General features: G+C 27.8%; 1 protein-coding gene across 4 annotated transcripts in view; it reads left to right on the top strand.

The window, feature by feature from the left end:
• Nucleotides 1-640: 640 nt before the first annotated feature.
• The window catches only part of LOC107447205 (roundabout homolog 1), a 118,169-nt gene continuing 92,063 nt past the window's right edge, over nt 641-26,746 (top strand). For 3 of the 4 annotated variants that reach the window (XM_043041429.2, XM_043041427.2, XM_043041425.2), the window contains exon 1: nt 653-1,057. In XM_043041429.2, the coding sequence (XP_042897363.1) occupies nt 997-1,057 (61 nt within the window). In that variant the 5' untranslated portion in view covers nt 653-996. Of the gene's footprint in view, nt 1,058-26,746 lie in introns of all 4 variants that reach the window. The other variant, XM_043041426.2, reaches the window with a different exon arrangement.

Here is a 26,746-nt window from a genome sequence, read left to right as displayed (position 1 = left end):
TTTTTTCTCGGAATACTTCTACTTTAAATTATTATCAAATACAATACATGCTAGTCAATTCAAGAAATGATCAACAACAGAAACAATCAAATTTGCAAACTATAAAAATAATACAAAATTAGTTTAAAAAAACTGATAGAGAATATTGATGTTTTCTTCAACGCAGCTTAATAAAGATATTTTTTCTAAATAAAAATTCTTAAGATTCATAAATAAACAAGGGGAATTGTGCTTTTAGGAGTTCGAATTAAATATATATTGAAACCATTCAGTTATACCAAACGATAGTATAATCGAAAAGAAAACGATAAAATTAATTAAAAACTTAAATATTGATGTTTAGTGTGACATAACTAAATAAAATAAAATAATGTTCAAAATTAAATAAACTTGTGTTTTTGTAAATAAAAAAAGGAAATAGTGTTTTTAGAAACAAAAGTGCTGGATGACGCATCCTAACCAAGTGAAGAGCTTTGCGATTTAATTTTTTTCCCTGTGGTATTATTAACTAAATCTGGACGATAGAATAACGCCCTACAAACAATCAAGGAAGAAACAGAGAAAACGCATCCCAAATCCTCTGCGATCCACCCCTTCCGATGGCCCGGATGAGCTTGGGCCAGACTAGCGTTACTATGGCAACTCCGTTTCAGGTTACAACGAAGGAAAGGCACCAAGGTAAGAGCATCGAAACAGCAGACGAATTCGCAACGCCAGTTTCCGTCCGAAACATCAAACCGATCGGAGAGGAGCTGTGGTAAAAATCGTCTGCGAGGACTGGGAGCCGGCTTTCGTTTTTCGCTCGTTCACGCCTGTTTTCACTAGATTGGCGCGTGCCAAATTCATGTTTTGTTCTACATCATCGAATTTCTGAGAAAGGTGAACAAAGAAAATCATTTGTGGATGTATTATTTATCTAATTTTTACAGATGTTCAGAATTCGTTGACAATTAACCCACTGGGGAACATTTGTGGCTGAATTTGGAATACGCAAAAATGATTCTTTGGATTAAATTTATGTGGATGATTATTTTCCACAAGTGCCTAATAGTTTATGGTAAGTGCTATATGATTGTTTTGATCTAATATAATCTTCTCCCTCTATAAACAGTTGAAAGATGGATTGTTTACTATTGTTCTTTGCTTTAACATGAATTAGTTCATGACAACATGAAAGAGATTTATTTGCTTTACGATTATGTTAATCTTAAAATCAACATTTGTAGTTTTTTTAACAGCATTTTTGTTTATTTAGTATCCTTTTTACTTTCAGAATTTTAAAAACTTTTGAAACATTCTTTTTTAGATACATTCTGCCAATGAATTTGGAACTGTAGAACTTAATAAAGATTTTATTCTCTTCTTCAACTCTTAAGTTTATTTATAATCTTTGGGGCATCTCTAATCTTATGGACTTACTTATTTTTAATTTTATCTTTTGGATGCGTTTATATAATTTTGAAACTGACAAAATATTTTGTTTTGTGGAAATATACTATGCTTTTAATCGTTTTTTTTTTAATCAATTATATAATTCATTTTTGTTCCCTCTTCAAGTTTTAACACTAACATTTGAAATTTGTAACATTTTTGCGCTATTTCGAAACTTTTTTTTTTTTTTTTTTAAGATTTGAAAATCAACTGTGGATGACTTTTATTAAAAAATTTTGGTATTCATAGGCTAATCAACAAAAAAAAAAAGAACTTAAATATATTTTAATATTATTTATTGTAGGTAAAAAAGAAATATTCATTATCTTAAGATTCTTATTCTATTTTTGTTAAAATCGATTTATGTGTATTTTTTATAGTATTTTTAGTGAAATAGAATCAGTTGTTCCGTTAAAAAATTTTAGTTACCTTTTTTTTGATTCTTCATCAGCAGTTAATACATTCAATCGAAATGTATTGTCTTAGTCCGTCTTCAACTAAAACAGAGAGGGATAGTTATCTTTCCAAGAATTTGGTTATGGTCATGTTAAGTTGTTAAAAATAATTTTTATAAAATTTTATTATTATTTCAAGCCTAGTTCATCAAAAAAAAAAATCTGCGAGAAATATGTAAAAAGAATAAATCCTTGAAATCATGGAATATTTAGATCTTCAGATCTTCACATACCTCACTATGTAAAAAATTCCAGATCAAATTACGGTGAAAAGTATCGGCACTCAAGTTGCCGGTATTTTTTACCGTAAAATCCATTTTTACCGGACCATGTTTACAATATATTCTGATATATCGTAATTTTTTCAGTAACTCTTGGCGAAAAATCGCTGAAACACTTTAATTAAATAAATACTGCAAAAACTATGGTATCATCTTTTACGGTAAAAATAGATTTTACAGATGATAAACCCAAAGTGCCGGTACTTTATACCGTAACTTGATCCAGAATTTTTTTACAGTGTAGTATTTTTGTTAATCAAGCTGTTATAACAATACTGTCAGAATCGTAAAACAAATTCGTAAATTACAGTAACTGGATTAGCTTTTAATAAATGTAACATTCTTTTGTACTGACTTTCTCCGTCCTATTACTGAAAAAGGCTAAGTTTTTTTACAGTTTAATTTTATTTGTTTATTTGTAAAACAGGAACACAAAAAATTTAATTTAATTAACATTTAAAACGAAACTTATTTTAAGGAAACATGTTCTTTTGCGTTCAATATATAAGTTGTATTGTTTAATAGCTTAAATATGAGAATAAATGGGAGCATTGTAAATTCTATAGAGATTGAAAAGTAGAAAGTATTGTTAAAAGGAATACGGAAAACAATGGGTTATTATCGTGCTAAATAAATATATCAGAAATTGAATCTCGCGCTAGAAAATGTTTCACTTTTTGTAAGTTTCTGTCCCAATATAATTGCCCTTTCTTTTTATTCGTATTGAAAAGTCAGTTTATCCTCCATTCCATTAAAACATTATTTTATTTTTAAATGTTACTGAGGTGTTATAATTAAACTTTTTTACGGTTTATAAAATAAATGTGATTTAAACAATAAAATATAAAATATATATAATCCGTTCATTGTTAGTTTTTAGAAATGAAAAGAAAATATTAAAATTTTATTTTCATTAAATGATGACTGAATTGTATTGATTTTTTTATTCTTATATATTTCTTTAATAAAGTCACTTTTTTTTATAGCTAACATTTTTTTCGACGATTCTTTGAAAAATAAGGAAATTAGTCTTATGAATCCTACGCAAGATTTTTATTTCCCAAAACGCCTAAATTGCGTAATTTTTATAATTTCTTCAGTTCAATTCATGAAAATGACGCCTTTTTTGATCTTCAAATAAATAATTTTATATTCGGAAAACGTTACTCATTCACTCGCCCTTTCTTTTACTTGAAATAACAGAATTGTGAAAATTGGGTGTATTCGCCGTTGGACAGAATTTTTCTCTCTTTTAAACCTTCCTCCCCATCTGTTTAAAAAAGAAAAACATTTTTATTACAAATTATATGTTCGTATAAAATGTTTTTTTTTTTTACGTATCTAATGTTATATATCCAATGAAAAATAAGAATATTTTTAGGCTTACAGAAATTAACCATTTTTTTAGTTCTCAATGGTAACGAATTTATGTATCGAAATTTTTTAATTATTGCATCATTAAAATATTTTAATTATTGCCTTACTATATTATTGAAATTTTATTAAACAAACCTCTTAACATAAAGTTTTAATTAAATCGTTTTAAAAATCGTTTTAGTGTTTTAACTTCGACTAATTAATTGTCTAGTCTTTGGTTTCACATATTACCCTATGTTGTTGTTTTTGAGGAAAAAGAGTGCATAGCTTAAAGGAATTTTTATATGTGCTGGATAATATAATTTTCCATCCTAATTATATGTATATACATTGAGGATTATTAAAAATGTTTTGAGATATTAAGTCGCCTTAATTTTTTTTTACCGCACTGCGAAAAAAGTATAGTTAAAACTAAAGGAATATGATAAAATTTACCATGTTTTTGGTTCTACGGGAAAGCCAAAGAGCTCTATAATTTTTACTGATGACGCTTTGGTGATGAATTTGGTAAAATTTACATTAAAATATGGTTTTATAATCTGTGATAAAATTTGGTAAATGTGGTAAAATTTGCTAATTTTATCATTATACCTTAGGGCATGGCATAAAAACCATTTATTCAGTTCAATTTACTTTTCAGTTTTGTATTTTTCACTAAATGTGTGCTAAAAAGAACTAAAATTTTAAAAACCGAAATTTCCGGTAAACCGTATTTTTTAACCAGAAATGTTATTACCGTACAATATGGTAATTTTACCAGAATCCTTTTTTCCGTGCAGTGTTATTTTTTGTATCACGATATTTTCTGTATTATTTCTACACGAAGATATTTTCATTGATAGTTCTTGCGAAAATATTTTTCAGTCTATAGTAATCTTTCGAACGAAAAAGGAGATTAAACTCGATTAATTAATTTTAATTAAATTTTTATACTAAGGTCTAAATTAGGTGTATGAGGCACTACACAAACGAATAAATTAGTAGTAGGAGGTTACATACTTAGGAGGGCTTAGAAGATTTATTTCTACAGATATTTTCTTTTTCCTTTTACATGCTGAAGTCGTGAAGAAATTTGGAACTTTAGTTGGTCATGGAATGATTTATTTAAGTACAATAAAACACTGGAGTCAGCGATTTAGAATGAAGTGCGAGAGCTAAGTCAAAAACTGTGCTGATGAAAACATTCTAACTATAGATCGTGATTCATTGTCTTGCTATTGACCTTTCTTGACCAACAATCACGATGGGGGAGACAGTCAAACCACACCCATTTCCCCCTATAGAAACGAATTTCCTGATTGGGTCATAGCCTATGCTCCTAAAAAAATGATTTTATTATTTAGTAAAAATAATAATAAATTTAAAAAGAAACATTAGTTCGTGTTAGGCTGAAGCTTTGCTAATCTTTGGCAGGCACGTTTTAGCACCTATTTTAATTAAGTTGATTTGTTTCCATTTATTTATATTGAGCTTGTCTCATACTTAGTAAATTAATCGATATAACAGTTTTGATATTGGACGTATCGATTATAGGCCTTGTAGCAGAATTTACAGAGTAAATTTACCTCCCTATCTTGATAAGTTCAATTTTGTGTTTGATCTGGTCACAGTCGGAAAAAAATTATTTTAAAATTAGACTTAATTTGAATATAGAAAGATTTGAAGCTATAATATACTGTACCCCCAGTAGCAGAATTTACAGTGTCAATACGTAGCATTAGCTTCGAAAATTCAAACTAGTCTGCTTTTTCAAAACAGGGGAGCAGAGATTATTACTGTAAATATTATGCTTAATCTGACATATATTTATCACAATTTGCAATGTATATAATAAATATATATAATATACATTTACGATATTACCTAAATAGATATTTAAAGCTATATACAAAAACTTTATGTTGTTTAAATTTTATTTGAATTTAATCACTCTTACTTTATTTTTGCCCAAAAGGAGATAAACAAATGTTTATACTGATCTCAATAAAGAAAAGGAAGGATTTAAGAGGTGATAATATTAAAATGAACTCTTTTCATTTTTAAACAAGAAAGAACTGTAATTTATTGTCTTATGATTTGTGCCTATTTAATATTTCTCCAAGTGAAAACCATTAACATACCATCCCGGGTTCTTTAGAGAAAAAAAAAAAAGTTAAAAAAAGAGAGAGAGAAAAGAAAAAAGAAAGAAAAAAGTCAGAAAATGAACATTAAGTATCCTTTTTTTGTTATCAAATTTTACTATTATTAAATTTCACTTAGATAGAAAACTGCTTCTTGTTTTTCATGAATGAACATAAAAAAAAAAACTCTTTGTTCGTTTTATCTGAAATGCTAGCAATTTTTTCTCCATTTGTTGTTGTTTTAAAAAAAAATTTGAAGTGGAAAACATCAGTTGAAAATGAAATACGTTTTGCTAACGCTGTGATAATTAGTTTTTATGAAATTGTAGTTTTGATAAAGATTTTTTTTATCCAATATAGTAAAATAAAATTTCTTACGTCATCCTCATATAATATAGACGTAATATCAATTTTAATTATAATTTTTTTTTGAGAACTGTTTATTGTTTAGTGGTCAAGAATTGTTTATTGTTAAATGATTATCTTGAAATGATTAACTGTTTCCATTTTTTAATCCGCAGTTACCTAAATTACGTTATATTCATCAAAAAATTCATAATTAATTAAAAGAAATGTTTAATTAATTGTTTAGTGGTTATAAATCTTAAAATAAACGAAGTGTTTTGAAACTGTTGTTACTTAAATTACGTTATGTTTTATGCAATCAATCCTTATCTAATAAAGTAAATATGTCAAACTTACATATGGGTAACTTCCGTTGTAGCTGATATGGACCCAATAATGATTCAATAACTCGATAACGTAAGGTCTACTTAAAATGTTTTTATATTTAAGAACATGATTTCAAAAAATGAATAAAATATTATATCTATTGTTCTTGAGGGGAAAAAAAGTTTATACATGTACATACAGTATAGGAAATGATAATAAAATTAATTTAACTAAATGAATGATTAATACTTTTTCTGTCTGCTTTTATACGGATTAGGATATTCCGTAGAAAAATAAAACCCGATAAAAAAATTTTCGTGAAACTTGTATGTTTTAATCTTACAAATTAAATGCTATTTATAACATTTCTTTTCAAATATGCTACGTAAATTTGTTACTTTTTTCTACATTTGTTTGTTAATTTTTTCTTTCATATGGTAACGGTTTATCGAAAATTGCGGTTTTCAAAAATAGTTTTTTTTACCATACATTTAATAAAAAGATACAAAATCGAAGAAAAAATTTCTCCGAATAAATGGTTTTTATACCATGTTCTAAAGTATTATGATAAAATTCCCAAATTTTATCAATTGATCAAATTTTTGCAAATATCAGCCAAATTTTCTTGTGAAATTTTCCTAAATCATTACCAAAGCGCTTTGGTAAAAATTATTGAGCTTTTTGATGTTCCTGTAGGGCGAGAAACACGGTAAAACTAAGTACAGTACAGAAACCCGTTATCCGGGAATCAAAAAACCGGAAAACCAAAAAACCGGAACGAAATTCGATAAATTTTCCTGCTATTTAAAAAAAAAATTTTTTTTTTCCTCATAAGATTTTAGGATTTTTCTTCTTTTTTTTTTTGAAAGATGTTTACCTTACCATCATTTTAGAAATAATCATTAGTGTATTATTTCATCATTTTTTCTTCTTTTTAAGATTATTTCTAAATATTTTTTTATTTTTAGTTGGGTTTAACAATAAAAAAACGGCTTTTTGTAGTGATTCAGAAAACCGGAAAAATCAGTTATCCGGAATAGCGATGGTCCCGATCGTTCCGGATAATCGGTTCCCCAGTGTATATTGACCGTACTTTTTTTTCTCAGTAAGAAAATTTAATTTCATTATTCATTAAAAAATAGAAAATGTCGTGTAATAATAAGGATTAACAATCGATAGCTAAATTTATCGATTAAAAAATCGATTTCTATCGTATCACGAAGAGAAGCTCCGTAATGTGAAGGAACCTCATTATTGCTGGTGAAAACAGTGTGTCGTTTAATTAAAACATTTGTACTTCAAATTAGACTGCATTTAAAAATAAATAAACTTTGAAATTGTAAGTTGTTAATATTTAAATTGATATTTTTAGTAACAATGAAATTGATATTTTTAGTGACATCTTTGTAAAAATTTTAACTAAATTTAAATTAAATTTATACTCTGTTATTTAGCAATATATCCCTAAAAATAAAATAGTTATTGAAAAGTTTGTTGTTTTTAATCTAACGCTGAAGCCACCAGGGCAATTTAATTCCCATATTTTGTATTCATCATATAACATTTTTGAGCATGCATTATTGTTTTTAATTTCTTGTCCTCGGGCATGTTATGCTCATTCCTTTATTTTTTTTATTATTATTTTTTTCTACGCTACTTCATGTATTCCTTGTCTCTAATAAACTGTAATCTACATATCAATGAACTTCTGAGACTTAAGTTGCTATTTTTTTTCTTCCTGGTCTTTGTTGGTCTTGGGCGTGTATGCAGAGCGACGTGATGTTGATGTATTGTCGAAGAAAGAAGAGAATTTTCGATTAAATTTTTTTTATTTTTGGAATCACTACTGCCTTTGAACACAAAGTTCAGGTAGATTTATTCGATTATCGTTTTTAAATTCCAACCCTACTTACTCAATTCTATTTCAGTTACAGAATAAATGTGGAGGTTTCTTTCCTTTCATTATTTATAAATTTAAAAATATTATTATTGCTTAGGTACGCAATATCAACAACTTTTATATACCAGATCGGCAATACAGATTATAAAACTATTACTCTCTATACATGCTCTATTAACTTCTTTGTGCTTAACTAACTCACCTCCGGTACCAGAAATCTTCGAACACGGCAGCGAGTTCTGCAGAATTATTAGATCACTTACTTGCAGGTTATTTTTTCTCAGATTTAAAAAGCAAGCCTAAAATATTACTGAGAGGAGTTAACAGGGGTCTGTCCAGACATTTTGTGAAAGGTCGGGTTTTTCTGAAATTGTGAAAAAATTACTCTCATTCTTTCAACCAGGATCCTGCTTTTATGAACTTGTGCAAATCGGGTCCGGTTATTGCAAAAAACTTTTCCAAGGAGTTTTTAAATTGCAAATAGACACAAGATTATGCTCAGCACTGTAAAATTATAATAAAAAAAATTAAATTTTCAAAAATAAACAGCAATTCCTGCTTTTAAATTAGAGATGCAACTTTCAAATATTTGGTATTTAGTCTATACTGCTGAACGCAGAATACTCATTTCAGACGAATAATGAAAGAATCGTCTGCCGAAGACTAAACTTAATTCGTTTGCATCCATCTTCTTGTTTTCTGCCCTGGGAAGGGTTTACTCAATGAACAAAACAATAGAGCAAAACAATAATGAAGATAAAAAAATTTGTGAAGGGTCCGATTAAAAGAAAAATCATTTTGTGAAGTGTTCATTTTTAAGTTAAAATATTTTGTGAAGGGTCCTTTTTTATAAAGAGATATTTTGTGAAAGGTCCGTTAACGGACCCAAATTTCTTTTAAACACACCCCTGGTTAATGTTACTTACTCGTAAATTACTCAATTACTATTTGTTTCAGGTTTTTAATATTTATTTGTCGATCGGCAGATTTATAAACAAAATGAAAGTTATGTTTTCAACAATATGATTTGAACTCTGAACAATATTCTTCAATTGAAGGAATTTTGAAAAAAAGCGCTATTTTTTAAATTTCAGTTATTTTATTTACTAAAAAGTGTATAATTTTTTTTTTACAAAAATAACAGATATTTAATTATATTATTTTTAGGTATAATTTTTTTTTCATATATGTTGGACTATTTTAACATTTTAACTTCATTTATGATAACTTTGAACTAAAGGATTTTGAAACAATAAGATGAAAAGTCTCATTTTAAAATTGTTCCTGAGAGCGTTTTAGCTGAAAAACAGTATGATTTCCATGAGATCAGGTGTATTGCGTTATTATTACATGGAAATTCTGAAATTTTTGAAAAACAATTCTGCAAACGAGTTTAATGCAGAAATGTCTCCCTTTGAAAAAATACGCTCTATCACTATATTGCCACAAACACTGAAATTGTATTTTGGAATTTAATTTTTTTATAACTGTAGTAAATTTGTTGTAATAAAAATAATGTGAAATAAGTATGGAATATTTTAAAGAAAATATAAAGGGAAGGCTTTTTCAGCCTTCTTAATTCAAAACCAACTAGTTTGTGAGCCTCATTTGGATCTACGGCTTATTTGCCAAGACTAATAATTAGATAAATACAATTTATAGCAGTCTTTTGAACAGCCATTGTGGTGAAATTTGATTTGAAATTTAATTTTTGTGTAAGTATCGTAAATTTGTTTTAAAATAAGAATAATGCGAATTGAGATATGAATTTTTTTAAGAAAAGAAAATAGTTTTTTCAGACTTATGTGCGCCGTATTTGAATCCATTACGTGTTTACCATGACTGATATTAAATGAATATATTTATAGCATTTTTTTTGAACAGCCATTGTGTATGCATACACTTTTAAGATTATTCTAAAGCGAAACTATTAATAAGACTTATCTTTTTGTTGATAGAGGAGCACTGGCGTTAAGTGTGCATACTCAATCAAAACAAACTTGGGAGTCTACGAATGCGATCTTCAGAATGTTGTTGATCTTGCTCTTCAGAATTAATGGCATTCAAATATAATTCATTTCAGCCAATTTTTCCTTGCACGCCATTATCCATTATTCATGTTTTGGAAGATAACTTTGAACGGATGATGAGTGCTGCAGCTGCTTCAATCTTGATTGTTTGAACGAATTAATAAGATAATGTTAAAAATTTGGCGACTTGCATCTTCAAATTTCATTTTGATTTCGCAATGGAATGGAAAAATGTTTGTCTTGCATTTTTTAACTGTTAAAAGAAATAAGGTAATCGTTGTAGGTCATTATTTATGAATTAAATTATTAGCCATATATTGTTTAGGCACTCGCGTATTCTTGAATTAAGTTTTATGATTTTTTGTATTAATATTATAATTTAGCTATTTCTTACTTCTAGCAAAATTGAATTCATCGATTAAACATATCTTTCCTAATTTTTTTTTTCATTTTTATTTTGTATTAATTTAGATCAAAATAAATAAACAATATTTAGCAGTTTTAATAATTTAAGGTTATGAAAGAACAGTGTCTTTTTTCTACGTTATAGATAAAATCTTCCAAACACGGCTCTCTTCCAACGATAATTTTTCAAATTTGTCCTTCTTTGCAGTTATTTAGATTTAAGAGAAATAGTTATTCATCATTGAAATTTCTTTCATTTACAAAATCAATTATTGATAAATTTTTGAATAATTTTTCTAACTACTTTTTTTTGGATCTTTTATTTTAGTACAAATATAATTCGTATAATCTAACGGATTTTTTAGTAACTCTTAGACTGTTTTGACAATTAAAAAATACCACAATATATTTTTGCTTATAATTAGAGCGTCAGAAAAATATATATTAAAGGGGCACAGGAGTCCATTTTCGTCAAAGGGTTAAGGTTAGTAAAATGATATGTTTTTTTTTAAATTTTTTTTATTGAATGCAAAATGTAATTTGCTTATTGATCTGCTGTGGCTGATATTAAATAAGTATATTTTTACATAAACTTTAAAATTATTCTGAAGAAAAACTATAATTAATACTTATCTTTGCGTTGATTGAAGTGTGTCTGCCCTTCTCAACAAGAGCTGGCTCATAATTTCGCTTTTTTAAAACTATTTATGACCTCAGAAAGTTCTGAAAGTTTTAACCAACTCCTACTAGAGTTAAGAAACGGAAATATTATAAATCACCATTAAAAAAAGCAGAACATTAAAATGTTTTTCTCTAATCAACTTGTTTGCATCTGTTTCAATATGAATCCAGTCATTTTAATTTGTGCCTAATTTTACTATTATCTGCATACCTTTTCGCAAGGGCAAACTATTTAATACAGCATTATTATATTTGAAAGCGGTGTATGAAAGTGAAAAATTATCAAAATTATCTCGTTACTTCCAGCTACGTTGAAAAACTAGAAAATATCAAAGGAAACTTTTTTTTAAAAAAAGAAGAAGAAAAAGGAAATACTTGTTTATCTATAAGTATTATAAGAATGAGTTAAATTTAAACAAGTTATATTACACCAGACCAGAAAGTTAAAATAAAAAGTTTTACTATATTTGTTGTCTCAAAATATTGAAGGATTGCTATTATTTTAACTTCGTAAGGAATTCATTAAATTTATTTTTCTTTTCCATTGTTTCTTTTTTGTTTTGAAATATCTAACTGATCTAATGTTTTAAAAATATCTTAGATAGCTAGGAAATTAATATTATTATTCAAACTACATTGCAGTTATAAACTGCTTTAAAAATTGCTAAAATATTTAAAGTTTTATTTCTTCCATTTGGGTTGAAAGAAACCTATTTCTTCTGAGGCAGTTTTTTCATCCCTGCTTGTACGTGAGTTATATAAATACAGTTCAAAAACTACTATAATTGCTTTTTGTTTTCTCATTTAATCGATCCATGCTTTAAAAACTGGTTTTGGAACTTAATGAGCTAATATTATTATCTAATTCTATTGTATTTCGACGCCTCTGTAGGTCTGAATGAAATCATTAAATCTCATTAAGAACTTTTTACCTTCATCCTTGTATCACAATCCAAACATATTAATTTTATTTCAACAACAAAAAAAGTGTTGTATCTGTATCATTAAAAGATTTATTCTTTGTACCCTTATCAACACGATTGGCTGTTAAATTACCTGGCAAATCCGGCGTCATTGTGCGGTAAATGATTTGAGAAAAGAAACTAATATTAATTAGAAACATTATTTTATTTTTCTGATTCAAAATTACAGGGGAAATGCTATTTTATTATCCTTTTTAAAAAACTTTTTTATGAATTTATGCTGCTGCAGACACATTTATATATTATTATTATTTGTTCAAGAGCATTAAATAATAGTTATTTGCTTAGATTATCTTTTAAACGTTAAGGAATGAAATAAATAAACAAGTGTTTTTTTTATAGCTTTTTTGAAATATATATCAACAATTATAGTTATAAAATTATGAAGCAATTTTTATTTTGAAAGCTTATTTCTGCAAGAAATTTCAAATAAATAAAAAGCTTAAGCTTGTTTTAAGCTATGTCTTATAAAAATTTAGATGACATAACCGACTTATAAACAAAATAAGTTTAAAACTTTTTCTTATTTTTATGCAACGAAATTCTAACCCATTAGAACATTCCTTTGATTTAATTATATGAGAGAATTGCCTTTATTTATTTATTTTTTTACCTAAGCCTTGCAAAAAAAAGTTTTTTTAATCGTTAAAAAAGTGTTTTTGTAAATTATACATTTGATCTACACTAAAAAAATTTCCAGAGACACCAAAAAGTTCGGTAATTTTTACTGGAGTAATGATTTTGGTAAAATTAACAGTAAAATATAACAAGTGATAAAAATTGGTAAATGTGGCAAAAGTTAGTAACTTTATCATGCTATCCTTGAACATGGTATAAAAATCAATTATTCAGTGAAATTTACGTTTCAGTTTTGTATTTTTTACTAAATCTGCTGTAATAAATTCATGTTTTGGAAGATAACTTTNAAGTTTAAAACTTTTTCTTATTTTTATGCAACGAAATTCTAACCCATTAGAACATTCTTTTGATTTAATTATATGAGAGAATTGCCTTTATTTATTTATTTTTTTACACCTAAGCCTTGTAAAAAAAGTTTTTTTAATCGTTAAAAAAGTGTTTTTGTAAATTATACATTTGATCTACACTGAAAAAATTGAATGACCAAAATTACCAGAATTTCCAGAAACACCAAAAAGTTCGGTAATTTTTACTGGAGTAATGATTTTGGTAAAATTAACAGTAAAATATAACAAGTGATAAAAATTGGTAAATGTGGCAAAAGTTAGTAACTTTATCATGATATCCTTGAACATGGCATAAAAATCAATTATTCAGTGAAATTTACTTTTCAGTTTTGTATTTATTACTAAATCTGCGGTAATAAGACGTAAAGGATTTATAAACTGATCTAAAACCAAATATATATCTCCCCTTTATTTAAAGCTGTCAATGTCTTACTGTGTACATTTCTAAAGCAATTTTGAAAAATCTCATACTCGGAGATATTGTCTCCTTCTTTTTTATTTACACACAAACCTTAAAATATATTTTTTTCATTGTGTTTGTTCTCAATCAGTCATCAATAATAATAATAACCGATTATATTTGGCACTACTAGCTCTTTTGAAGATTCCGCATACTTAAGATCATTCATAGATTATATTAGTCTGAAACAAAAGAATTGATATTTTAGTATTCCATGCCTCGTTGCTCTTTTATTTTGCTATTTTCAGAGCGGGATTAGTTTCTTATCTTTTCGTGACCAACTGATATTCATGCACGTAATTTTTCATGGCTAAGTTCAGAAAACATTTATCAGTGCTCCCACGGGTCAGGAAAAAAAGGGAAAACCTAGAATTGTCAGGGAACAGTGAAAGTTGCATTTTTTTTTTCTTTTTTGCAAAACTCTGGAAAATTCCTACATCGTGCCTAGAAAATAACCAGTCTTGGAATTGACAGTAACAGTAATTAATCATTGAGATTTGATTTAATAATTCTAACTTCTATTACAATTATTTGTTCTAAAAATTCCACACTTTACCGAAACTTTTCCTTGTTTCCATCCTTATTCAATATTTATTTGGGCATTAAATCTGATATTTTACATTACAAATAATAAAAAGATTGTTTTCTGATGAAAAATTACATGGTATAGATAAAATACATTGAAATTTTCCTGAAATACCTGGAAGAGTCAGAGATATTTTTTTTCTGAAACTAAGTGGGAATCCTGATTTATACTAACGATGTCTAAAGCAAAATACAGTCAGGAAACAAAAGTACTGAGAGCAGAAACGGACATATTATAGTTTTGGTAGAACAAGAAACTAATTGTATGCCATTTTTGTGCTTAATTTTTACTTAGTACGTTGTACACTATCCTCCTTTTGAATCATCGTTGCTGCACATCAAGATTTTCAAATTTTTGCTGATTTTCCTAATTTAATTTTGTATTTGTCTTTTCGTAAAAACTCCATTACAATTTAGCAGCGTTGAACAGGGTGCATTACGTTTTTAAAAAGTGCTTAAAGGTGCTTATTTTCGATTTTTGTTCTTCAAAGCCCTTAAAGGTGATTTTTTCATTGGGTGTTTTTAAAAAAATGCTGAATTTTTCCTTTTCCAAAATGAGATTTTTCTTTTCCTATGTTGATTTTGGTCACGAATTATTCAAAAAGACTGTTCATATTGTTCTATTCAACGTTTTCACAATTAATTCAACTCCAATCTATCACGGCGTACCGTCGGTCCGTAGCGTATGAAAACGTTGTTCGTTTTACACGATTCAAAATTTCATGATTTTTGACAATTGTCAAAAACTATGCCAAAAATTTTTTTTTTAGACATAATGGTTAAAATCGGATAATTGTCAAAAGCTTGCCAACCCTGCGTAATTATGATATTCTTTGAAAAATGCTTAAAAGGTTCTTATTTATTGTTGTAAAATTTGGCTACGCATCTTGTTGAAGAAACTATACTTTGTCCATTTCTGTACTTGTTGCCTTGTTCACGTTGGTTTTTGTTTTGCGTTTTTTTTAAAATCTCATCTATGAATCAACGATTTCATCATTGCTACTGATTTTCATAATTTATTTATTTATTCTTTTTTAAAAAAACCGATTACAATTGGTGGCATAAACAACATTTCCCCGCTTGTTTTTCTTAAACAGCAAGAAAAACGAATCTCGACTAGTATAATCGGAGAAAGAAAAATCAAAAGTTATGGATTGAATAAACTAAATTTACTTTGTCTGGGAAAGGAATAAAAAAAATCAGGAGTAAATCTCATGTTTTGATTTAGTCGTTCTCAGATGATGATGGTTGGATTTCTGATTCTTAAATCATCTTAGTAGCGTTGATCATAGCTATTAATAGCAAATTTACTCTCGCTCTAATTCGCGGGCGTCACGACTCGTGCATGCTTTACACTGACATCTCAAGGTTTTCCCAATCGCCAGTTTTCATCTTGCTCGCAAGGATGTTGCCCTGCAGTTGTATTTAATTCAACCTTCTTTTTTTTTCCTTATCGTCTGTGACAGATAAGTTTCTTAGCATTATTCTCCTTCTCTCCCTTCGTCATCTGAATCTTTTTTAAATATTTAGGATTTTTTGTTCTTTCTCTCATCAATCGATCGAGTGTACAAGAAAGAACAAGTAATATTGAAGTCTAATATTTTTCGGAAAGCGAGAAAATGCGATTGGGTTCAAGGGATTTGCTTACCATTGCGTAATTGTGTGCAAATGTGAATTCATCTTTTGCTCTTCAAAAATGAATTAATTTCATTTTTATTAATAAAATAATCCGTTAATAGTATCGTGCTTGAAAAATATTTCGAACAGAATTGCCCCATAACTCGGTAGCAGAAACCATCCAGTACCACAGCGGGAGCTGCAGATAATAACATTTGCAGATTATTTTTTATCTAAGTTTTCTTTTTCTTTTTAAGAAGCAAACATAGTAAAATTTAAAATTCAACATAAGTTTAAACAACATATTATGCATTATTTTTAAACATCTGATATTTGAAAATTCCGCTCTATCTGATTGCGTCGAGGTCGCAGATGAATTTGAGTTCATGGGGCATCAGGTTCATCCCGTAAGTTCTGATACCGCGAATTTTGTGGTAGATGCCTTTTCTCTTGAAATGATCTTTTCTTTGTGATGGAAATTGTTTTGTTCCTTATAATGTACAATAATTCTTTAAAAAGTAAATCACGCCCTCAAAACCCACACGAATCATTAAAATTACAGCTCTGCATTATCGTGAACAACCGTATGATGTAAGCGTTGTGCACCGGCCGCCTTTAATTCCCAGAGAAACTCGTATTCATCCATCTGATGTACTTGGCTTCAAGATACCAACGAGAATTGACACTAGGCATACATGAACTCACTTTTATCGAAACTTTAAAATACATATTTCTTGATACCAGAACGCTATTTTCTAGCTGTATTATCCGAACACATTTTCTGAAGCAGTATTGTACAACTTCTCATTAATTCAGGAATAGGTGAGTTTATTTTTCCACGAAACATTTTTCACTACCTCAATGTTTTTGAATCTCCATTACTAATTGAATCTCCATTACTAATTTGAAATAATTACTAATTGAATTACACCATTAATAATTGAATCTCCATTACTAATTTGAAATAATTACTAATTGAATTACACCATTAATAACTGAATCTCCATTACTAATTTGGCATAATTACTAATTGAATTACACCATTAATAATTGAATCTCCATTACAAATTTGAAATAATTACTGATTGAATTACAATATTACTAATTGAATCTCCATTACTATTTTGAAATAATTACTAATAGAATCTCCATTACTATTTTGAAATAATTACTAATTGAATTACACCATTACTAATTAAATCTCCATTACTAATTTGAAATAATTACTAATTGAATTATACCATTACTAATTGAATCTCCATTATTAATTTGAAAGAAAAATGAGTTCAAGCAAACCTAGAGTAAGCCATGAAGTTTTAATTACTGGAAAAAATTTTTTTTTCGAAGTATCAAAATGCAAACTAATTATTGTGAGGAAACTTATCTATCGCCTAATCCTATGTTATCTTCTCACAATTTATTTCCCTTTGAATATTTTAAAAACTCCCTTTCAATATTTGAAATTTCATAGCTTACTCTTGGTTTAATTTGAACTCATTATTTTTCTATAATTTAAATTTTAAGTTAGTTATGAAGGTGAAAGAGAATTAGTGGCGAAAAGTTTCTCCCGTGGTATGGCGTCCTGTTAAAGCATTTTCAGACAGTTTCTACCCAAGGTTAATTTTTACCAACATAGGCTTTGGATATATAAGCATTTTCTCGGAAGAGTGTACTAATACCCCTTTTTAATCCCTCCTCCGTAAGGAAAGAACCATTTCTTAGGCAATTAAACTGCATTGTAAGGACAGAAATAAAGAACTCCTTGTTCGAGGTTTATGCTAGAAGAAAGGCCAGACCTCCCATCGGGACGTATTTTACACCCTTGGGTAATGAGTAGAAATAAATCTTGGAATAAGGAAAAAGACGGACGAAAAAAGTTGTCTTGCAATTTGTGAAGCAGGCGTGTCAAGTGATCTTAGGAACTTAGAAGGAATGTTTATGAGTAAAAATGTATGAGTTGAGAGAGATTGTATGAAAATGTTATCAAAATTAAAAAGAAAGGCAAGGAAACGATTATCAAAGGTTGTATTAGTTTTATGTAATACGAAACTGTCGGTGTCTTTTGATTTTCATTACAGACTTTGCTCTTCTATTTCTTGATAAATGTATCACTGGTTGAGCTGGGTTTTTTTCTGTTTCTAGAGCAGAAAGTTATTTCAGTTATTTTCTTGAAAAACTGAAGGCTATTGCTTTTTTTTTTCCTAAAGATTTCTTTAACTGAGCCCAAGATGAGTTTTCAGGATAGTTGCCACGCTTATGCTTTCACCTTGATTTACGATTTTAGTTGAGCAAATTTATTTAAAAAGGTAAATAAAAGTAGCCTCGGTAGACAGAAGGTGATACAGGTTTGAATTCCAGCGGTGATTGTTTGATTCGAATTCTGCCTCCGACTATCACCGACCACAGTGCTGACTTAAAATATCCTCAGTTGTAGACGTTTCATGGGTTAAAAGCCGTTGACGTCGGGCTAACCGTGGGAGATTTTCTTGATTTTTACTTTCCATTTCACGCAAATGCGGATTCGTTCGATCAAAAATTCCTCCCTGAAGGCTAGTTTATCTTAATGCTTGATTCAGGAGCTTCCTTGTGTTCTGGGTTAGGTTCGAAATTTTGAAGGCTTCGGAGTTCAACATTGATAGTCGTAAACTCAGAATTGTGTCGGCTGTTCAACTTTATTATCTTTTATAGATTGAAAAAACTGTACTCAATTTTTTACTTGCTATAAAAGAGTGTTCTCAAATCACCGTTCTTAAAATATTTTTTTCAGAATCTCAATTTGAGATTAAATTTTTGGTACTTTCTTGTTGGTAGGGGTCGTAAAGAATTGTTTAGGTAATCTGTTTTGCAATCGATAACTAGTGAATTATTATTAAGGTAATTGCGGAAATCACCAGCGCCTCATTACTTATTGATTAAATCAAAAAACACGCAGCACCGTTAATTCTATATTGTAATAATATCGGATCTTGCATGTTTTCCCCCCTTACAAAAGAACCTTAGTCGAAATAACTCGATTCTATGGTGATTTTAGATTCAGAAAATTACGAAGAGTTTTTTCTTCACAAATTCACAAAATTATGAATTTTTGCAATAAGTCTGGATAGCTTGCTGTTTTACGCGACTATTCACAATAATAGGACCCTGTTTCGCACCAAAAGTATGAAATAATTCCTGAAATGTAATATGTAATGGCGGCTTAAAGTTTTAATTATTTTAAGTTGTATATTGCTAAGTTCAAATTATTGAAGGAGAGTTCCGGAGAAAAAAAATTCATGATAAAATCGCACAGTATTGTTTTACTTTATGAAAGATATCCTGAATAAATGTATTTACTGCATGCTGTTAATTTCTAAAATGACTTACAAATTATTAGTTTTGTTGCAAAACATGATTTCCTTATTAAGTAACTTTTTTGAAATTAGATAATTATTATGCTGGAATTTAATTTTAGAAAGTTGAGAATGGCTGTTCACGCACAGATACATATCTGTGTTGTGTAGGGCACTTCTTGTCATAAAAAAAAAAGAAATATTTAAATTTTTCTTTAAAATTGTAAATAACGTTATTTTGTTATTTTTTCATTTCGTTAAAGAATGCTTGTACACTAAGAAAAAAGCATGTTCAACACCACCAGAATATGGTAAAATTTACCGTATTTCTGGCTCTATGGAAACACCAAAAAGTTTGGTAATTTTTTCAGAAGCACTTCGGTAATGATTTGGATAAAATGAACAATAAAATAGGTTTTAATGATCTTTGATAAAATTTAGCAAATGTGGTAAAATTTGGCAATTTTATCATGATACCTTTGAGCATAGTATAAAAACCATTTATTCAGTTAAATTTATTCTTCAGTTTTGTTTTGTTTTACAAAATGTATGATAATGAGAAAACTATAATTTTGAAAACCAGAATTTCCGGTAAATCGTTGCCATATGAACGGAAAAATTACCCAAATGACCGGAATTTTTTTCTCCGTGTAAGATGCAATAAATTCGTGATTTATAATTCAAATAAATCCCTTTTTTTTTATTTCCTAAGTACAATACCAAAAATATTTGTATACCTAACATTTCCTTATTTATGCATCTATCTCTTTCTTTATCCCAATCTACTTTAATTTATTTCTTTTAAACCGCAAAGAAGATAAAACGATTGAAAAAGCAATCAGCTAAGTTATTAAACTGAATGGGTACTTTAAGTGTTTGTAAATTTTCAAAGTGATAGAAAATATATTATTTTCATTTATTTATTTATTTTAGTTTATTTATTTATTTTATTTTATTCATTTATTTTATTTATTTATTTGAAGTATCATTATAGGTGAATGACCCATAGAATCTTTTGATATATCATTTGTAAAATTAGAGGGCGTTGTAAAATAAGTAGTATGGTAGGGTTATTGGCCTGCATTGTATTATCGTTTGATATCAAACAATATGATTTAGAAAAGAATTTCAGAGAAGCATGTTATCTACTTTGTATTTTTTATATATTTTTGCTGTAAAATTCATTTCTACTAGTCATAACATAAAAATGATATCTTATTTTATATATCTGTACCACAAGATATATTTTTAAACTACTTCCTGTAAAACAAGAATGTAAAATAGAATAATCCTGATAAAGAATTTATAGTTTAAAGTTTTGGTTTAATATAGTTTAGAAATAAATAGCTTATAGTTCAATTATGTTTGGAATATGTATACTGTATTTTTAATGGAAATATGTATGAGGTAGAATTTTTTTTTAAATTATGCGGTTTGTAGCTGTTTTTCTGCTTTAATTTCTCTCTCATATTCAATATGGAATTTCTGCAAATCTTTTAAACGAAATAGACATGAATTTTGGAAAATACATTTAATGGAGTCCTTTTCCTTTTTTAGTGTTTAGTTAAAGAAATTGTTTTGTAAAAATTAGTTTTGAAATTATTATTATTATTACTATAGTAGTTGTGTTTGAATCATGTATTATGTGAGATATATATTTCTATTTTAAATTATTTCATTTCACTTAATTATTGCAAAAGAAGATACATTTTATAATTTAATATTAGTATTGGATTTATATCTTATTAAGGAGAAAAAGTAGCGGAGGAGACAAATGCTCAGTGGATTTTTTTTTTTTTTTTTTTTTTTTTTTTTTTTTTTTGCTGGAGTTATGATAGAGTTATGGTAGATTTTGATGTAAAATTAAGACATGATTATTTCTAAATAAAAATTAATTAAATAAATAATTTTTTAATCTTGAAGCAGTGTTTTGGACTATGCTAGCTACACGGAGTAAAAGATTCTGGTGAAATTACAGTGCTGTGTAATAATGACATTTCTGTTTTTCCCCCCTATTATTTTTTTTAAAAAAAAAACAAGCACAATTTTGGTTAATTCTGTTAATATTATAGCGGATTTCAGAAAATTTTGGTTTTCAAAATAATAGTTCTTGTTACCACACATTTAGTAAAAGATACAAAACTGAAAAGTAAATTCAACCGAATAATTAATTCTTATGCCATGCTCAAAGGTATCATGATTAAGTTATCAAATTTTACCACATTTAATCCCACATTATAAAACCATATTTTATTGTTAATTTTATTAAAATCAGTATCAAAGCCCTTGTGTGAAAATTATCGCGCTTTTTACTGTTCCCACAGAGCCAGAAACTCGGTAAATTTTACCGTGTAAATGGATAGAAATGGATTTTATCAGCAATATTTGTTTTATTAATATTTTTATAACTATAAATATATAAAAAAAATACTTTTTCATTTTACCATGGCTTACGTTTTTAGCACAAAAAAAGTAAATCCCTAAAAGATTCCATTCTAGTACTGAATTATGCGAAAATATATTTTCTTTCCTTCAGAGATTCTTTTTCAATGATTATTTGTTGTTATTTTGTAGAGCTACAAAATGACACTTCCGACCTAACAGAAAAATATACGTTTGGCATAACTGCTGGTTAGTGCATGAATTTAGTGTTTCCTTATATTATTTATAATTGAATTTATTAAATTCTGTTGTAGCTGGGCTATTTATTTTGCTTTCATTCCTATAAAACTCTTAAAAGATTTTAAAGCACTTCGAGATTTATAGAAGGCCAAAGAATATTTTTCTTACCATTTAAAGTATTTCTATGCTGCACCATTTATTGTTTTAACTAACTATATAACTAACTGCTATTGCTTATAGTTACTGCATAAATGCTTTACTGGAAACTATCAATATACAAAACTTTTTCTTTTTTCATACATATTGTAGAATTTACCTCGTAACAAAATTAAATAAAAAAGTACTTCTGTAGGTAAATTATAATTGCTCCATTGTTCCTTTGAGATTTCAATATTGATTAGGACACACACGATATAGAACATCCATCTTTTCTACTGGTTTTTTTTAATTATTTTTAATAAAAATTACATTCTATTTTGCCTCAATAAATTTACCATTCAATTACTTAGGAAGAATAAATTTACTTTTCATAATTTTCTTTTTTTTAAACAATCAAATTAAAATTATCGGAGATATGAACGGTTTTTTGGGGGAATAATTTGGAGCTGTCACTACTTTACTATCTTCGAAAATAACAATTTAAAAAGCGCTTGCAAAAATTATCATGAGGCAAGATCTTTCTTTCAAAGCACATTTAAGCATATCTGTTGAAAAGGTAGCATTTTCAACAATCTAGTTTCGGTGTTAATTTTTGTTTTATTTACAAAAAAGACTTTCGCATTGTTAAAACTTTTTTTGTTTGTTTATTTCTCAAACAATAGTCGATCATGATATCTAATCGAAACAGCAGTCGATCCTATAAACTTATATGAATCTGTCTTCAAATAACAACTTGAAAAGCTCTTATAAAAGTTATGATTAGTCGAGATCTTACTCTCTGCGATCTGAAGATTGTTATTCTACATCTTAAGAAACTTCTTTTATTTGATTGCCATTGTTTTTCTTAGCTTTCCACGGCCTCTTCTTCTGCCACAGATTATTTGTTTTGTCGCATCCCCACCAATAAATCAGTTTATTAGATTTTCAATTTATTCAACAGTCTAGTATTATATAAAGCTGTGTATTATTATGACTAATTGAATTTTATCCTTGTTTTTTTGAGAGGTTATCAATAGTTGCTTAAAAAAAATTTTTTTTTCCTTAAGAACTCAACAACAAAGGCGCATTTTGAAGCAGATTGAAGATAGAGTTGATAACATGTCAAAGAGATAAATCGTGTAATTAGTGTTTTTAAAATGATAAGCTTAATATTTATCTTGTATCTTTAATAAATAGATGAGTGGTCAGATAAATGCTATGTTGTTTCATTAAATTCTTTTATTATTTTCTGCTTTTGGGTATTGGGTAAATTTTTATTGATGTAATCATATGATTTTTAACGTTGACCTTTAAGTTGCCTGTTTTAGTCAGTACCCTATTTTTATTATTTATTTAACTTTGAACAACAAATTATATAATTTAAGTAATTGATTTGGAATGGAAAAGAAATATATTCTAAGTTTTTTTTATGCAAATGAGTTAGTCTAATTTTGTATTGTTGTATTTGATATGAATAAATTTGTCTAATTTTGTATTGTTGTATTCGACATGAATAAATTTAATTCCGCAATTTAATAAATTTAATCAATATACAAATTAAAATGACATAAAAAATTGTATTTCATTATTATTGTGATTAAAACTTTATGAATAATAATAAAGGTCATTGTCCTGAGTTTCTGGTCCTGATCTGAAATAGTTCTTTAAACTAAAGATTATTTATCTGTTAGTTCTAAATCCAATTCAAACATTCTACAGTATTATATTTGGCGCGTACTCTCTTATTATCAAACTATTGTTATAATGACATCTTCAGTATTATTATTATTATTGTGAATCATTTCTAACAATAGATTGGGAAATATTAAATGAAAAAAATATTCTCATCTACAATATTTTTGTACTCTTCTATATCATGTACATCTTAATTGGAATTTCAGAATATTAAGTATTAAATTAATATTCTGGATATATATTTCAATTAACTCAATGTACAATTGTCAAATATGCATTTTCATTAACAATATTTATTATCTTTGATTACGTTTATTGCGCTTACTGCAGAATCGTGTTTTGCTGAACGGCAATTTGTTTCAAACTCTTAAAAGTGTATTGTGCCATGAATGTCCGTAATTCAATATTTCTTTACATCGGTGAATGTCGTTGAAATTCATTGTCGATAGTCATATAATCACGATTGTATGTCAGAAATATAATCATTATTAATATCCTTATTTCGCTCCTACACTGGTATAAGTCGACATTTAATAGTGAATGTTCTGTAAAAAAATTTACTTGCATAATTTTTCCTTTATTATCCGTTCATTACACGCTGAATATATATCGACATTTACTGGTATAATTGAGAAGTAATGACATTTAACAAAAATGTTTTGTTCAACTTACACCATCAGTAGTTTATTCGAAATATCGACATTTGCTGGTTAATTGAGAAGTAATAACATTTAACAAAAGTATTTTGTTCAACATAAACCATCAGTAGTGCATGCTGAATATCGAGATTTGTCAGTTAAAGTAAGAAAAAAAAGACAACCAACTATTTTTTGAGCAGTGCCTACTAAATAGCGACATTTGTTGGAAAAAGAAATAATTTAGCAAATTATTTTGAACATTCACTAGAGCGACTGAAAATTCACTTGTTATCCACATTCACCGGATAATGTCAACATTCGCAGTTTCCGTTTCTCTTAGTAACATATATTTAAATAAGTTGGATTGAATAAGTCTGATAATTTTAAAATTTAATTTGATATCTTTTCCTACGAACTTCCGTCGCTATTTTCTCTTCTTCTTTTTTTAATTTTTTTTTTTTTTTGTAACGGACGAAGCTCCGGCTCAAAACGGATGTCTCCTCCACAGGAAAGAAATTTAATAAATAAAGAATTAAAAAGACCGCTTATTTAAATTTCGGTGACCACCCTAAACTTAGATCAATGAATTTTTTATACATTTATTTTTGACTTACTGTGCAAAAGCGCCTCCCCAAGCGTTTTCTGGGTGCTCTTTGTTAAACACACCCTGTTTCTTTCTTTTATTAAAGGCTGGGAATGAAGCCTAAATTTCTTTTGGACCAGTAATAACACGTATTAGCTTAGATCTTGCCTAAGTTCTTGGGAATAGAATCGCCTTAATCATCCGGCTAAGCTGAAACATCAGTCTGGGCTTCTGTTTGAAATTGCACATGAAGAAATAAATAATTTAAATCCCAAAGTATATTCAATAGAAAATATTTTTTATGCGATTTTTGTTTTCATAGAATTTTTGTTTGGAGCAATCAAAAACCAAAATTTCAGCTTGTGTTTAGAAATTCATCTTAATATCCCCACCCCTTTAGTTCCGTGAGTAAAAAAAAATTCTTGAAAGTCAACCTTTATTTAATAAATATTTCTTTGATTCTGAGTGAAGATTCGAAAAATATGGTAATTTATGGGCCTATTTAAAGTAATTATAATTTATTTATTTGAGGCAAATAAATTTGATTGATTGTAATAAATTCTAAAATTAAAGTGTATAAAATTATCTGACGATTTCAATAGAAGCTGATTAAAATAATTGCTTCAGAATGCCTCTTACCCTCAAATCACCATCGTTTAAAAAAAAATTTACAAATCCCAGAATTGTTAAAAGATAGCGACGCAAGACAAACGCTATGAAAAATCTCTCTCTAAAAGAGGACGTCACTTCACTTACCTGTCTACTGAAAATTCATCAATGATCAATCATTTACCAGTAGCAGCCAATAAGAATACGTTTCAATTGAAATAGGAAGAATAATCGTCCTATAGCATAGGAAAAGTGCCAACAACTGGTTGCCATTCCAAGTCACAAAATTACGGCAATTGATTGAATTATAGTAGTCAAGTGATGTAGTTCAGCCTCTGACTTCGACATTTATTTAATCGCATTAATTGAAAATTCTAATGTCATCGTATCAACGACTCTTATTTTTTCCGTGCCCGGTAAATAAAGACTTTTTTTTTTCAAGAAAAATGTTTGGTAAACATTTCTTTCTATCATAAAGAAGTGGAAGCTGGAGAAAAAGATTTAATTGAGAAGTAATAACATTTAACAAAAGTATTTTGTTCAACATACACCATCAGTAGTGCATGCTGAATATCGAGATTTGTCAGTTAAAGTAAGAAAAAAAAGACAACCAACTATTTTTTGAGCAGTGCCTACTAAATNTGGATCATCTTTCTCCTCCGCTCCTATACTATATCTAAAAAGTAAACAAATTTTATTTCAAGGAAAAGAAATGGAATTTGTACACAAATCAAGTGAAAATATGAGTTCTGGAATAGTTTCTCAAAGTAAATGAAAAACAAAAAGATAATCTGAATTTAACGTGGATTACAGCTAATAGGAAAAGCATTTGTTTCTTTTTAAAATACGTTGCTCTTTTTCTATACAAATATTTTTCTTGCATATTGCAATAATATGTGATTCTTTTTCTTCCATCTACGTCTCTTTGGTCGTAAAAATTCCATCAAATGTATACGTTTTTGAATAAAAGTTCATTTGTATTCGAACTGCGGGAAAATAATTTTTTAAGTTTTAAATTTATTTCTTAACAAAAATTTAAAGGAAACTTATACTTATTGACTCTAAATCAAATGAATTTTCGTTTAGTTGGCTAAAATTCTGTGACATATTTAAAATTGTTTACTTAAGTCTGTTATTTTTGAAAATGGG

This window comes from Parasteatoda tepidariorum, chromosome 7 (assembly GCF_043381705.1).
Source record: "Parasteatoda tepidariorum isolate YZ-2023 chromosome 7, CAS_Ptep_4.0, whole genome shotgun sequence".
Lineage (NCBI taxonomy): Eukaryota > Metazoa > Arthropoda > Arachnida > Araneae > Theridiidae > Parasteatoda > Parasteatoda tepidariorum.
The sequence above is the reverse complement of the archived record's forward strand: the minus strand, read 5'-3'. Positions and strand labels throughout refer to the sequence as shown.